The following is a 12769-nucleotide window of genomic DNA, read 5'->3' as shown; positions in this document are numbered from 1 at the left end:
TCCTGTATCAGCCTCCCCGAACAGGCGCCGGAATGTGGCGACTAGGGGCTTTTCACAGTAACTTCATTTCAAGCCTACTTGTGACAGTAAGTGATTTTCATTTCATTTCATCCTCTGGCTGGAAAAGGAGCGGTAACAAAATATGAACAGAGGTGAATTCTGCAAATCCCCTCTGCCGTAAGTTACTTACTGCCATAGAAACCGGTTCTGGGGGAGGTGGGACCAGTACAAACCGGACGGTCTGCACCTGGGCAGGACTGGAACCGATGACCTAGGGGGGGTGTTTGCTAGAGCTGTTGGGGAGGGTTTAAACTAATGTAGCAGAGGGCTGGGAACCAATGCAGGAAGTTGGGAGGTAGTAAAACAGGGACAGAAACAAAAGGCAGTAAGGGGGAAAGTGTAAGGCAGAGAAGGCATAGTCAAAAATCAAAAAGGGCGACAATACAAGGTACAGTGACTGAGGGGAGCTCAGTGAATAGGACCAGGAATTCTAAAAGAAATAAAACGGGAAGTAAAAACATTAATGGTAAGCGACACGGCAGGTTACATGAAGATATGGGTTCAACGACAAGGAAAATTAGGAGAAAAGTTAAGAGGAAATATAACTTAGGAGAGGTTACTGATCGAGGTGGTAAGATTCAAAACAGAGGTAAAAAAGCCAACATAAGTGTACTTTACCTCAATGCTCGTAGTATTCGGAATAAGATAAATAAGTTGATGGCGCAAATCATCGTGAATGACTAGGATTTAGTGGCCATTACTGAAACATGGTTAAAGGATGGTCACGACTGGGAGTTAAATATCCACGGGTATCAAACTATTCGGAAGGACAGAGTGGATGGTAAGGGAGGTGGTGTAGCTCTGTTATTTAAGGATGACATCTGGGCAATAGTAAGGGATGACATCGGTGCTCTGGAGGATAAGGTTGAATCCATTTGGGTGGAAATCAGGAATAGTAAGGCGAAAAAGTCACTGATAGGAGTAGTCTACAGGCCACCAAATAGTAACATTATGGTGGGGCAGGCAATAAACAAAGAAATAACGGATGCATGTAGAAATGGCACAGCAGTTATCATGGGGGATTTTAATCTACATGTCGATTGGTTTAACGAGGTCGGTTAAGGCAGCCTTGAGGAGGAGTTTATAGAATGTATCTGCGATAGTTTCCTAGAACAGTATGTAATGGAACCTACGAGGGAACAAGCGGTCCTAGATCTGGTCCTGTGTAATGAGACAGGATTGATTAATGATCTCATAGTTAGGGATCCTCTCAAAAGGAGCGATCACAATATGGTGGAATTTAAAATACAGATGGAGGGTGAGAAGGTAAAATCAAACACTAGTGTTTTGTGCTTAAACAAAGGAGATTACAATGGGATGAGAGAAGAACTAGCTAAGGTAGACTGGGAGCAAAGACTTTATGGTGAAACAATTGAGGAACAGTGGAGAACCTTCCAAGCGATTTTTCACAGTGCTCAGCAAAGGTTTATACCAACAAAAAGGAAGGACGGTAGAAAGAGGGAAAATCGACCGTGGATATCTAGGGAAATAAGGGAGAGTATCAAGTTGAAGGAAAAAGCATACAAAGTGGCAAAGATGAGTGGGAGACTAGAGGACTGGGAAATCTTTAGGGGGCAACAGAAAGCTACTAAAAAAGCTATAAAGAAGAGTAAGATAGATTATGAGAGTAAACTTGCTCAGAATATAAAAACAAATAGTAAATGTTTCTACAAATATATAAAACAAAAAAGAGTGGCCAAGGTAAATATTGGTCCTTAGTGAGGATGAGAAGGGAGATTTAATAATGGGAGATGAGGAAATGGCTGAGGAACTGAACAGGTTTTTTGGGTCGGTCTTCACAGTGGAAGACACAAATAACGTGCCAGTGACTGATAGAAATGAGGCTATGACAGGTGAGGACCTTGAGAGGATTGTTATCACTAAGGAGGTAGTGATGGCAAGCTAATGGGGCTAATGGTAGACAAGTCTCCTGGCCCTGATGGAATGCATCCCAGAGTGCTAAAAGAGATGGCTAGGGAAATTGCAAATGCACTAGTGATAATTTCCCAAAATTCACTAGACTCTGGGGTGGTCCCGGCGGATTGGAAATTAGCAAACGTGACACCACTGTTTAAAAAAGGAGGTAGGCAGAAAGCGGGTAATTATAGGCCAGTGAGCTTAACTTCGGTAGTAGGGAAGATGCTGGAATCTATCATCAAGGAAGAAATAGCGAGGCATCTGGATGGAAATTGTCCCATTGGGCAGACGCAGCATGGGTTCATAAAGGGCAGGTCGTGCCTAACTAATTTAGTGGAATTGTTTGAAGACATTACCAGTGCAGTAGATAACGGGGAGCCAATGGATGTGGTATATCTGGATTTCCAGAAAGCCTTTGACAAGGTGCCACACAAAAGGTTGCTGCAGAAGATAAAGATGCATGGCATTAAGGGGAAAGTAGTAGCATGGATAGAGGATTGGTTAATTAATAGAAAGCAAAGAGTGGGGATTAATGGGTGTTTCTCTGGTTGGCAATCAGTAGCTAATGGTATCTCTCAGAGATCAGTGTTGGGCCCACAATTGTTCACAATTTACATAGATGATTTGGAGTTGGGGACCAAGGGAAATGTGTCCAAGTTTGCAGACGACACTAAGATGAGTGGTAAAGCAAAAAGTGCAGAGGATACTGGAAGTCTGCAGAGGGATTTGGATAGGCTAAGTGAATGGGCTAGGGTCTGGCAGATGGAATACAATGTTGACAAATGTGAGGTTATCCATTTTGGTAGGAATAACAGCAAAAGGGATTATTATTTAAATGATAAAATATTAAAGCATGCTGCTGTGCAGAGAGACCTGGGTGTGCTAGTGCATGAGTCGCAAAAAGTTGGTTTACAGGTGATTAAGAAGGCAAATGGAATTTTGTCCTTCATTGCTAGAGGGATTGAGTTTAACACTAGGGAGGTTAAGCTGCAATTGTATAAGGTGTTAGTGAGGCCACACCTGGAGTATTGTGTTCAGTTTTGGTCTCCTTACTTGAGAAAGGACGTACTGGCACTGGAGGGTGTGCAGAGGAGATTCACTAGGTTAATCCCAGAGCTGAAGGATTGGTTATGAGGAGAGGTTGAGTAGACTGGGACTGTACCCGTTGGAATTTAGAAGGATGAGGGGGGGATCTTATAGAAACATATAAAATTATGAAGGGAATAGATAGGATAGATGCGGGGAGGTTGATTCCACTGGCAGGTGAAAGCAGAAATCGGGGGCATAGCCTCAAAATAAGGGGAAGTAGATTTAGGACTGAGTTTAGGAGGAACTGCTTCACCCAAAGGGTTGTGAATCTATGGAATTCCTTGCCCAGTGAAGCAGTTGAGGCTCCTTCATTAAATGTTTTTAAGATAAAGATCGATAGTTTTGTGAAGAATAAAGGGATTAAGGGTTATGGTGTTCGGGCTGGAAAGTGGAGCTGAGTCCACAAAAGATCAGCCATGATCTCATTGAATGGCGGAGCAGGCTCGAGGGGCCAGATGGCCTACTCCTGTTCCTAGTTCTTATGAAATAGTCAATGCTGGAGTACGGTACCAGATAGTGATACAGCGAGCGATTAGGACCTGGAATGCACTCCCTGCTGGAGGCAGATTCAATGGTGGCTTTCAAGGGGGATCAATCATAAAATCCCTATAGTGCAGAAGGAGGCCATTCAGCCCATCAAGTCTGCACGACCCTCTTAAAGAGCACCTCACCCAGGCCCACTCCTTTGCCCAATCCCCATAACTCCACCTAACCGTTGGACACTAAGGATCAATTTAGAATGGCCAATCCACCTAACCTACACATCTTTGGACTGTGGAAGGAGGCCAGAGCACCCGGAGGAAACCCACACAGGGGAGAACGTACAAGCTCCACAGACAGTTACCCAAGGTCGGAATTGAACCTGGGTCCCTGGCTCTGTGAGGCAGCAGTGCTAACCATTACCACCGTGGATATTGGACAATTATTAAGAGTAAAGTGTTCAGGACTACAGGGATAAGTTGGGGAAGCTGGACTAGGTGGGTTGCTCTTGCAGTGAACAGACTAGATCAGCCGAATGCCTTCTTTTAGTTTTGGATGCAGACTGCACACCAAGAAGACATGATGCCGTCTAGACTGGCAGGAAGAATATCTGAATTGCAAAAAAAGTTTGTTTGGCTGAAGCTCACCTCAGAGGCGATGTTGTCATTGATCACAATGTTTCCGATTTCGTCGAGGAGCTGGGCTAAGGAAGTTAGCGTGTTTGTTGCGGTAGCAATGTTCTCCACTGTCCTTACCCACAGCAAGCGGTCAGTCTCCCAGTCAGTGACAACCATGTTCCCAGGACTTTGGACAAGGGATTCAGAAAGGGGCTGCACTCTCTGAATACCCAATAGTAACCTGCTGGGAAAATGAGGGGATAGAGAGTAAGAGAGAGCAAACAAATTAAATGAATTATCTCAACGCAGCTGGGCTAGAAACCAAGCAGTTCAGACAGTTGTGCATAAGAATTAAACAAAGGCGTGACGCATGCAAACTCTAGCTGCTGCTAATGAGACTAGTGCTGTCATTCTCTGTCAGGTGGAGGAGGCAGTCTGCATTTTAATACCTCACCCCGGCTCCTCGTAGAATCAGACTGCAGAAGAGGGGCTTCAGCCCATTGAGTCTGCACCGACACATGAATAACACCTGACCTGCCTACCTAATCCCACTTAGCAGCACTGACCATAGCCTTGAATGTTTGATGCGCCAAGTGCTCATCCAGGTACTTTTTAAAGGATGTGAGGCAACCCGCCTCTCCCACCCTCCCAGGCAGTGCGCTCCAGACCCTCACCACCCTCTGGGTAAAAGGTTTTTCCTCACATCCTTCCTAAACCTACTGCCCCTCACCTTGAACTTGTGTCCCCTCATGACTGACCCTTCAAGTAAGGGGAACAGCTGCTCCCTATTCACCCTGTTCATGCCCCTCATAATCATGTACACTTCGATCTGGTCACCTCTCAGTTTTCTCTCCTCCAACGAAAACAATCCAAGCCTCTCTTCATAACTTTAATGTTCTATCCCAGGGAACATCCTGGTGAATCTCCTCTGCACCGGCTCCTGAGCAATCACAGCCTTCCGATAATGTGGTGATCGGAACTGCACACAGTACTCCAGTTATGGCCTCTCCAAATTCTATACAACTCCAACATGACCTCCCTTCCCTTGTAATCTATGCCTTGATTGATAAACATGATGTGGAGATGCCGGCGTTGGACTGGGGTGAGCACAGTACGAAGTCTTACAACACCAGGTTAAAGTCCAGCAGGTTTGTTTCGATGTCACTAGCTTTCGGAGCGCTGCTCACCTGAGGAAGGAGCAGCGCTCCGAAAGCTAGTGACATCGAAACAAACCTGTTGGACTTTAACCTGGTGTTGTAAGACTTCGTATTGATTGATAAAGTGTCCCATATGCCTTTTTTACCACCCTATTAACCTGTCGTCCCGCCTTCAGGGATCTATGGGCAAACACACCAAGATTCCTTAGTTCCTCAGAACTTCCCAGTGTGGTGCCATTCATTGAATACTTCCTCATCACATAACTCCTTCCAAAGTGCATTACCTCACACTTTTCAGGTTAAATTCCATCTGCCACTTATCTGCCCATTTGACCATCCCATCTGTATCTCCCTGTCACCCAAGACACTCAACCTCACTGTTAACCCCCTGGCCAATCTTTGTGTCATCCAGAAACTTACTGATCCTACGCCCCACATAGTCAACCATGTTGTTTATATAAATGATGAATAATAGGGACCCAGCACAGATCCCTGGGGTACACCACTGGACTCTGGCTTCCAGTCACTAAAGCAGCCGTCTGTCATCACCCTCTGTCTCCTACAGCTAACCTAATTCTGAATCCACCTTGTAAAATCACCGTGTACTCCATGTGCATTTACCTTCTTTATAAGTCTCCCATGTAAGACCTTGTCAAAGGCTTTGCTGAAATCCATATAAACCACATCAACTACACTACCCTCATCTACACACCTTGTGTGTCATTTTATTATATTGGTGGGATATTGAGTTACGTGTTACTTTTTTGGTTTACAATTTGGGGTTGACGGTGTTGTCGTTTTGTCACTGGACTAGTAATACAGACATCCAAGCTAAATGCTCAGAGTATATTATATCAGATACGACCACAGCAGGGGCAACACGGTGGCGCAGTGGGTTAGCCCTGCAGCCTCACGGCGCCGAGGTCCCAGGTTCGATCCCGGCTCTGGGTCACTGTCCGTGTGGAGTTTGCACATTCTCCCAGTGTTTGCGTGGATTTCGCCCCCACAACCCCAAAGATGTGCAGGGTAGGTGGGTTGGTCAAGCTAAATTGCCCCTTAATTGGAAAAAAATGAATTGGGCACTCTAAATTTATTTTTAAAAAGAAGAAAAAAAAAGATATGACCACAGCAGTGGTGGAATTTAAATTCAATAAGTTAACCTGTAGTATAAAGCTAGTCTCAGTACTGGTGACCATGAAACTATCAATTGTTGAAAACCCCCCACCTGGTTCACTAATGTTCATTAGGGAAGGGAATCTGCTGTCCTTACTTAGTGTGGCCTACATGAGACTCCGCCCCCTCCTCGGATAATCTTTGATTCCCTTCCCCAACATGAATCTATCTGCCTCCTATCGGCTTAAAATATTCAATAACCCCGTCTCCAGAAGCAGATTTATTCTTTTCCTCCTCCTGTGCTTATGTACTATCTCTTCAAATTCTGCATTCTTTGCCTCAACAACTCCCTGTGGTAGAGTTGCACATGCTACCACTCTCTGAATGAAGGAAATTTTCCAAAATTTCATATTGAATTTATGAATAATTGTTATACTTATAACAGTTTTGCTCAGGCTAAAGCATACTGTGCAAAGCTACAACGGTGTGTTTATCCCAGAGCTGAGCACCAAGCCCTTCATCCGATCTGGCACTAGGAATGCTGATCTTTATTAAAGTGCCTGGCCTCACGCCTGCAGCAATGGGAGCACACATTCAGGCCACATTGCTCCAACTGGTTCTCAGAAAGCAATGCTGATACCCCATTGTGAACTTCCTGCAGCTTGCCGAAGACTCGGCACAGACTCCTCCATGCCAGACACGGCTACCAACAAACTGCTGTTGGTTGGAGTTTGGAACATTCATGATTCTTTGGCACTTAAAATCCAGCTGGCATCAAAACCTCAAATACAGTATCACGATTTTACAACTGCTGGTACAAGCAAACACTAATTAGCTGGCAGAATTTTCACAATGGATGGTGTATGCAGATAGCAGTCTGCAGGACACTGATGTAAGCGACAGACTAACCAGTCTATACCTGGCTTATGGAAGATCAAATCCCCATATTTATCGGAAAATAACATTTCAATTTATATTTTTAGTAAATAATTATAAACCAATGGATGTCCAATGGGTAGCACATCCTATCTACTGCCGTGGCTTTTCCGTGTAATAGCACCAGTCCCTTAGCTTCAGTCTCACTGTCGTAATAGTTTGGGGAGTTTTCGGTGTCAGCTGGTGTTAAAGAAATTCAAGTACTTTCTTTTGTCTTACCGCAGCTGTGACAGAAACACTTCCATCACTCGAGCCATGTCTATGTTGACCGCGACTGGCAGCTGGGTCTCGTTTAGTTGCCGCTGATCCACGTTGTAAATCTGATCAGGAAACAAGATTAACATGTTAATGACAAAGAAACATCTCAGAACGTACTGACCAAAGTACTGAGAAACAGATTACGGCTGATGACACCCGAAATTACAGCTCAGTCCTTTGTAAATGTATATAATGTTTATATACTTACATTCTATGTATAAACAATTAACTAACTTGACCTCTGCAATGGAGTACTTTGAAGTGTAGTCATTGTTGTAATGTAGAAAACATTGGTAGAACATTTGCGCACAGCAAGATCGCACAAACAGCAACAAAATAATAAGCAGATTACGTTTTTTTTTAAAAAAATGTTTTTATTCTCCTCCTTTTTCACATTTTCTCCCAAATTTACATCCAACAACAAACAATAATCAGTAACGAATGTAATGTCAATCCCCATATCAATAACAACGATCCCATCCTCCCACCAAACCCCAGATATTAGCCCGCATGTTAACAGAAACAAATAACATAAAGGAATCACCCATAGTCACCATTAACACATAAACAGTCCCTCTTCCCCCAACCCTCCCAGCTTCCCCCCACCCCCAAATCAAAAGAAGCAGATTATGTTTGAGCAATGTCGGGTGAATGCTAAATATTGGCCAGGTTACCAGGAACTTCACAACTGTTCCTCAAAGTTGGGTCATGGGATCGTTTGTATTTTTATTTTTAATTGACTGGTTGGATGAGAGTGGCACTGGCAAGGCCAGTCTGTCCCTAAATGCCCTGTTGTGTCCAAAAGAGGGAGAGGTTGGCAACTCAGGTAAACACCTCATCTGAAAGACAGCACCTTCAAGACTGCAGTGTTACCATCATTGCCAATTTAACTTGTGTTTTAAGATGTAAGCCTTCCAGTCACAAAAACATCCGGCAACAATTCCCCTTCGTTTCCCATCCAGCTTGCTACATTCCCCTGGGTCCCATGTTTTTTTTTAAAAACCAGTCTGCCATCTGCAATCTTTGTCAAAAGCCTTACTAAATCCATACATACCACATCAATTGCACTGCCTTAAAAATCCTCGACATCTCCTCTAAAATATCAAATTAGTCAGACACAAACTTTCTTTAACAAATCGATGCTCATTGTCCTTGATTAATCGATGCTTTTTTCAGGGCAATTTATCCTGTCCCTCAGAATTGAATCCAGTAATTTACCTACTGACTGGCCTGTAATAATCCATCCATCTATCGCTCCCTTTTTAAACAAAGGTACAATATTAGATCACCAATCCTCCGACACCTCACCTGTGTCCAGTGCAAGTTAGAAAATGGTGGTCAGGCCCTCTGCAACTTTCTCCCTGGTTTCTTTTAACAGGCTAGGATACATTTTATCCAGCCCTGGTGGTTTATACATTTTCAAGGATGCTAATTCTCTTGATACTTCCTCTCTATGTTTTTAACATCCAATATTTCACACTCCTCTTCCTTAACTACAATGACTGCATTGTCCCCTTCTTTTGTGAAGACAGACACAAAGTATTCTTTAAGAACCATAATGCATAACCTCCACCTCCACATATCGGTTATCTTTTTGGTCTTTTATCGGCCCTATTCTTTTCTTAGTCATGTTTTTACCATCTCTCGTTTGCCTGCCTCCCAGTCCACATCCCTCCATTAACTTGTGTTCAAAACTCAGTTGCCTGTATCCTGCCCCATGCTAAGTCCAACCGATTTACCACTCCCAACTAGGCACAAGTATACAGCTGGCTGAGACCGAGGCAGTGTGTCAATGCATACCAGAGGACTCAAAGATAAACATAACAGTAGTATCTCAGAATCAGAGTAATACAGCACAGAAGAGGCCCTTCAACCCATCGGTTCTGCACCGACGCAAGAAAAACACCTGACTTGCCGACTTAATCCTATTTGCCAGCACTTGGCCCATAGCCTTGAATGTTATGACGTGCCAAGTGCACATCCAGGTACTTTTTAAAGGATGTGAGGCAACCCGCCTCTACCACCCTCCCAGGCAGTGCAGTTCAGACCCTCACCACCTACGGTTAAAAACCACTGCGCCACCATGCCGCCCCCAATCTCTCTACATCACTTTTTTTATAAATTTAGAGTGCCCAATTCATTTTTTCCAATTAAGGGGCAATGTAGCGTGGCCAATCCACCTACACTGCACATCTTTGGGTTGTGGGGCGAAACCCACGCAAACACGGGGTGAATGTGCAAACTCCACACGGACAGTGACCCAGAGCCGGGATCGAATCTGGGACCTCGGCGCCGTGAGGCAACAGGGCTAACCACTGCGCCACCGTGCTGTCCTCTCTTCATAACTTAGTAGATAACGTCGCTTCATAACTTAGTAGGTAACAGGGGCGGCACCGAGGATCCAGTTTCGACACCGGCCCCGGGTCACTGTCCGTATGGAGTTTGTACATTCTCCCCATGTCTGATGGGTCTAGCCCCCACAACCCAAAGATGTGCAGGGTAGGTGGATTGGCCACGCTAAATTGCGCCTTAATTGGAAAAAAAAGATTTGGGTACTTAAAAAAAAAATTTTACATTTAGAAAATAATGCTTGGTCCATGTAATCTGATGGGCCGCTTTCAAACACTTGCGGAGGAGGTTCATGAGGAATTTACCAGAGTATCTTTTTTTTCCTTATTGGGCGTTGTTTTTCTCTCTGTATTGCTCTGCCCCAGTAGGTTGCATGGCAGGGAGCAGAGGGTTTTAAATAAATTTAGAGTACCCAATGTGCCACCGTGCTGCCCTGCAGGGGAGAGAGTTGAGGGCTAAAGAAGCGTTTAGTCACAATGCTCTGGCCACCATGAAATGGCCAACCCCGATGACCCAGTTGTGAGCGGCACGGTGGTGCAGTGGTTAGCACTGCTGCCTCACAGCGCCAACGACCCGGGTTCAATCCCGGCCCTGGGTCACTGTCTGATTGCACATTCTCCCCGTGTCTGCGGGGGTCTCACCCCCACAACCCAAAGATGTGCAGGCTAGGTGGATTGGCCATGCTAAATTGCCCCTTAATTGGGGAAAAAAAAGAATTGGGCACGTTAAATTTGGAAGAAAGAACCGGTCGTCTTTTCCTGCCAATATTTTCAAAAGTTTCTACAGTTTAAAACACAAGTTAAAACTGGCATTCAGGCAATGATGGTAACACTGTTACAGCAACGCAGGAAGGAAGTTTGGCACAAACAGGAAGCCTCACAATGTGTAACACGTTATAGAATGTCAAACTATCGAGTTGGAGAGATATATTTTTAATTTCCTTTGTTCCAGTTTATCTTAAAAGAGGTTTTGGAAGTATTTCAGGATGTTTTGGTGTTAACAGTCAACAGTCTGTGGTGTGTCACAGCTGTGTTGTAGGTCAGCAACTAGCCACCACATTAGATTATACAGAAACCTTGTTTCATACCCAGAAGTAAATTTACATTTTTCATATCTTTGAGTCAGTGTAATTCAGTCTCTTATCATCGGCTGTGTATGCTTTGTGGTGTTAGTTGTTTGTATGCTAAACTACAATCTGACGGTTGCTATTCTTTCACCTTTCAAAGTCAAGGGAATCACAAGAGGTGATATACATAATAAGCCTGGATATAGTAACAATGGTTTTCTACTTGGTCTCCTCGGCTTACCATGATTAGCTAGGTGCTGGATAAATAAAGGTTCACTCCGGTTTGTATGGAACAAGAGTAGTCTTAGATGATTAACCCAAGGAAAATATATTGTGTTAAGACTGAGGGATTTTACAGTTTAGATGTCCTGGTGAGCTGTGAGTTACAATATTATGGCAAGTGTTGCTTTCAGCACAGTGAGGATTCTTCCTGCTGCACTCTCAGTGTGCTGAAATTAAAGTAGGACAAGGTATTTGGAGCTCAGGAGGAACAAGAAAGTAAAGGGCAAAGAAATACTACAAGACACAGTCCCGAGGAAGCAAGACACACACAAAAAGGCACAATGACAGAGAATCGACTGACAGAAAGAGTGCACTTTACAGTCATTTTCTCTCTCTCCAGTTATTTGAAAAAAGAGCAGATTTGTTGTTGTTGTTTATTTAGGTGCGCATTGTGATATCACAGCGTGAAATGTATAAAGCCACTATTTGTTATGAATTCAGTAATGTCCAATTTGTTACAAATACAGTGAATCAAATGCTGGTTATAGTAAATCACTGCAGTTATGAAACTGGCCTATGTGGAAATCCTTTTTAGAAAAACAGGAAATTAAACCGTGTGCTATTTTCAGCACTGATGCAGAGACAAGCACCAGTGGGTGCGAAGCTATGTTGTTATGGATACCGTTTCTAGAGCGACTAGCAACAGGTGTTGCTATGGAGGCTGCCTGGAGGTTGTTATCTATAAGCTGGGACTGCAGTGGACCTCTCAAGTCGAAATACATTCCTTTGGAGGTGCAATCATGCACATAATGATTTGCAACACCTTCCACGTCAAAGCCATAGAGACCACTGCCAGGAAATGCTGCAAAAAAAGAGATATCTAGGGACGGCTATAAGACGGTAAAGGATGCTGGTTGCAAACGATACTGTGAACAGCTAACTCATCCAACGTAAAAAAAAATTACAGGACCTGTAATCAATTCTTATCTCGGAAAATATTGGCAGAAGTCTACAGGTGATTCAGATAGTAAGGCACAAAACTACACACCAGGATCAATCCCTGGTCTGCGTCAGGTTAATTGGCCTCAACTGATATAGAGATGGGGATGTCACATCTGGTTGCTGCTGCTCTGCCAGAAGGTGAGAGTCAGCCAGGGATCCTGCTCATTATTCACGGATACAAGCTGAATTTGTGTGAGACTGGATATCAGACCAGGACAGAATTTGGGCTTGATTGTGATGATGTTCAAGATCAAATATTCTGTTGACATTGAGACTTGAGGCATGCAAAGACGTACTACACACTCCCCCACCACACAATCTTCAGCAAGATTTTCTTCCCTTAAACAAGGAGGGGGCAAATCTGAAGGAAAATCAGAACCAACTTGACTATTTTAGATTGCAACCACTGATTACTGGCTCTCTGGAGGAGTGGGCCACAGCCGTTATGCTCCCTGCCTTCCAATGATTCACTACCAAGAAGGATGGCCAATATCTAATCCCAG

At 44.0% G+C, this 12769-nt stretch overlaps 1 protein-coding gene across 2 annotated transcripts in view; it reads right to left on the bottom strand.

Annotated features, from left to right (window-relative positions):
- The window catches only part of pigs (phosphatidylinositol glycan anchor biosynthesis, class S), a 58212-nt gene that overhangs the window by 2181 nt on the left and 43262 nt on the right, over positions 1 to 12769 (bottom strand). The window contains exons 9-10 of one of the 2 annotated variants that reach the window (XM_072470007.1): positions 7589 to 7689; positions 4194 to 4407 (exon numbers count right to left, since the gene is read on the bottom strand). In XM_072470007.1, coding sequence (XP_072326108.1) covers positions 4194 to 4407; positions 7589 to 7689 — 315 coding nt within the window. The remainder of the gene's footprint in view (positions 1 to 4193; positions 4408 to 7588; positions 7690 to 12769) is intronic. The other variant, XM_072470008.1, reaches the window with a different exon arrangement.

The sequence above is a fragment of the Scyliorhinus torazame genome, chromosome 12, assembly GCF_047496885.1.
Source record: "Scyliorhinus torazame isolate Kashiwa2021f chromosome 12, sScyTor2.1, whole genome shotgun sequence".
Lineage (NCBI taxonomy): Eukaryota > Metazoa > Chordata > Chondrichthyes > Carcharhiniformes > Scyliorhinidae > Scyliorhinus > Scyliorhinus torazame.
Note: the sequence above shows the minus strand (reverse complement) of the source record. Positions and strands in the feature narration are given on the sequence as shown.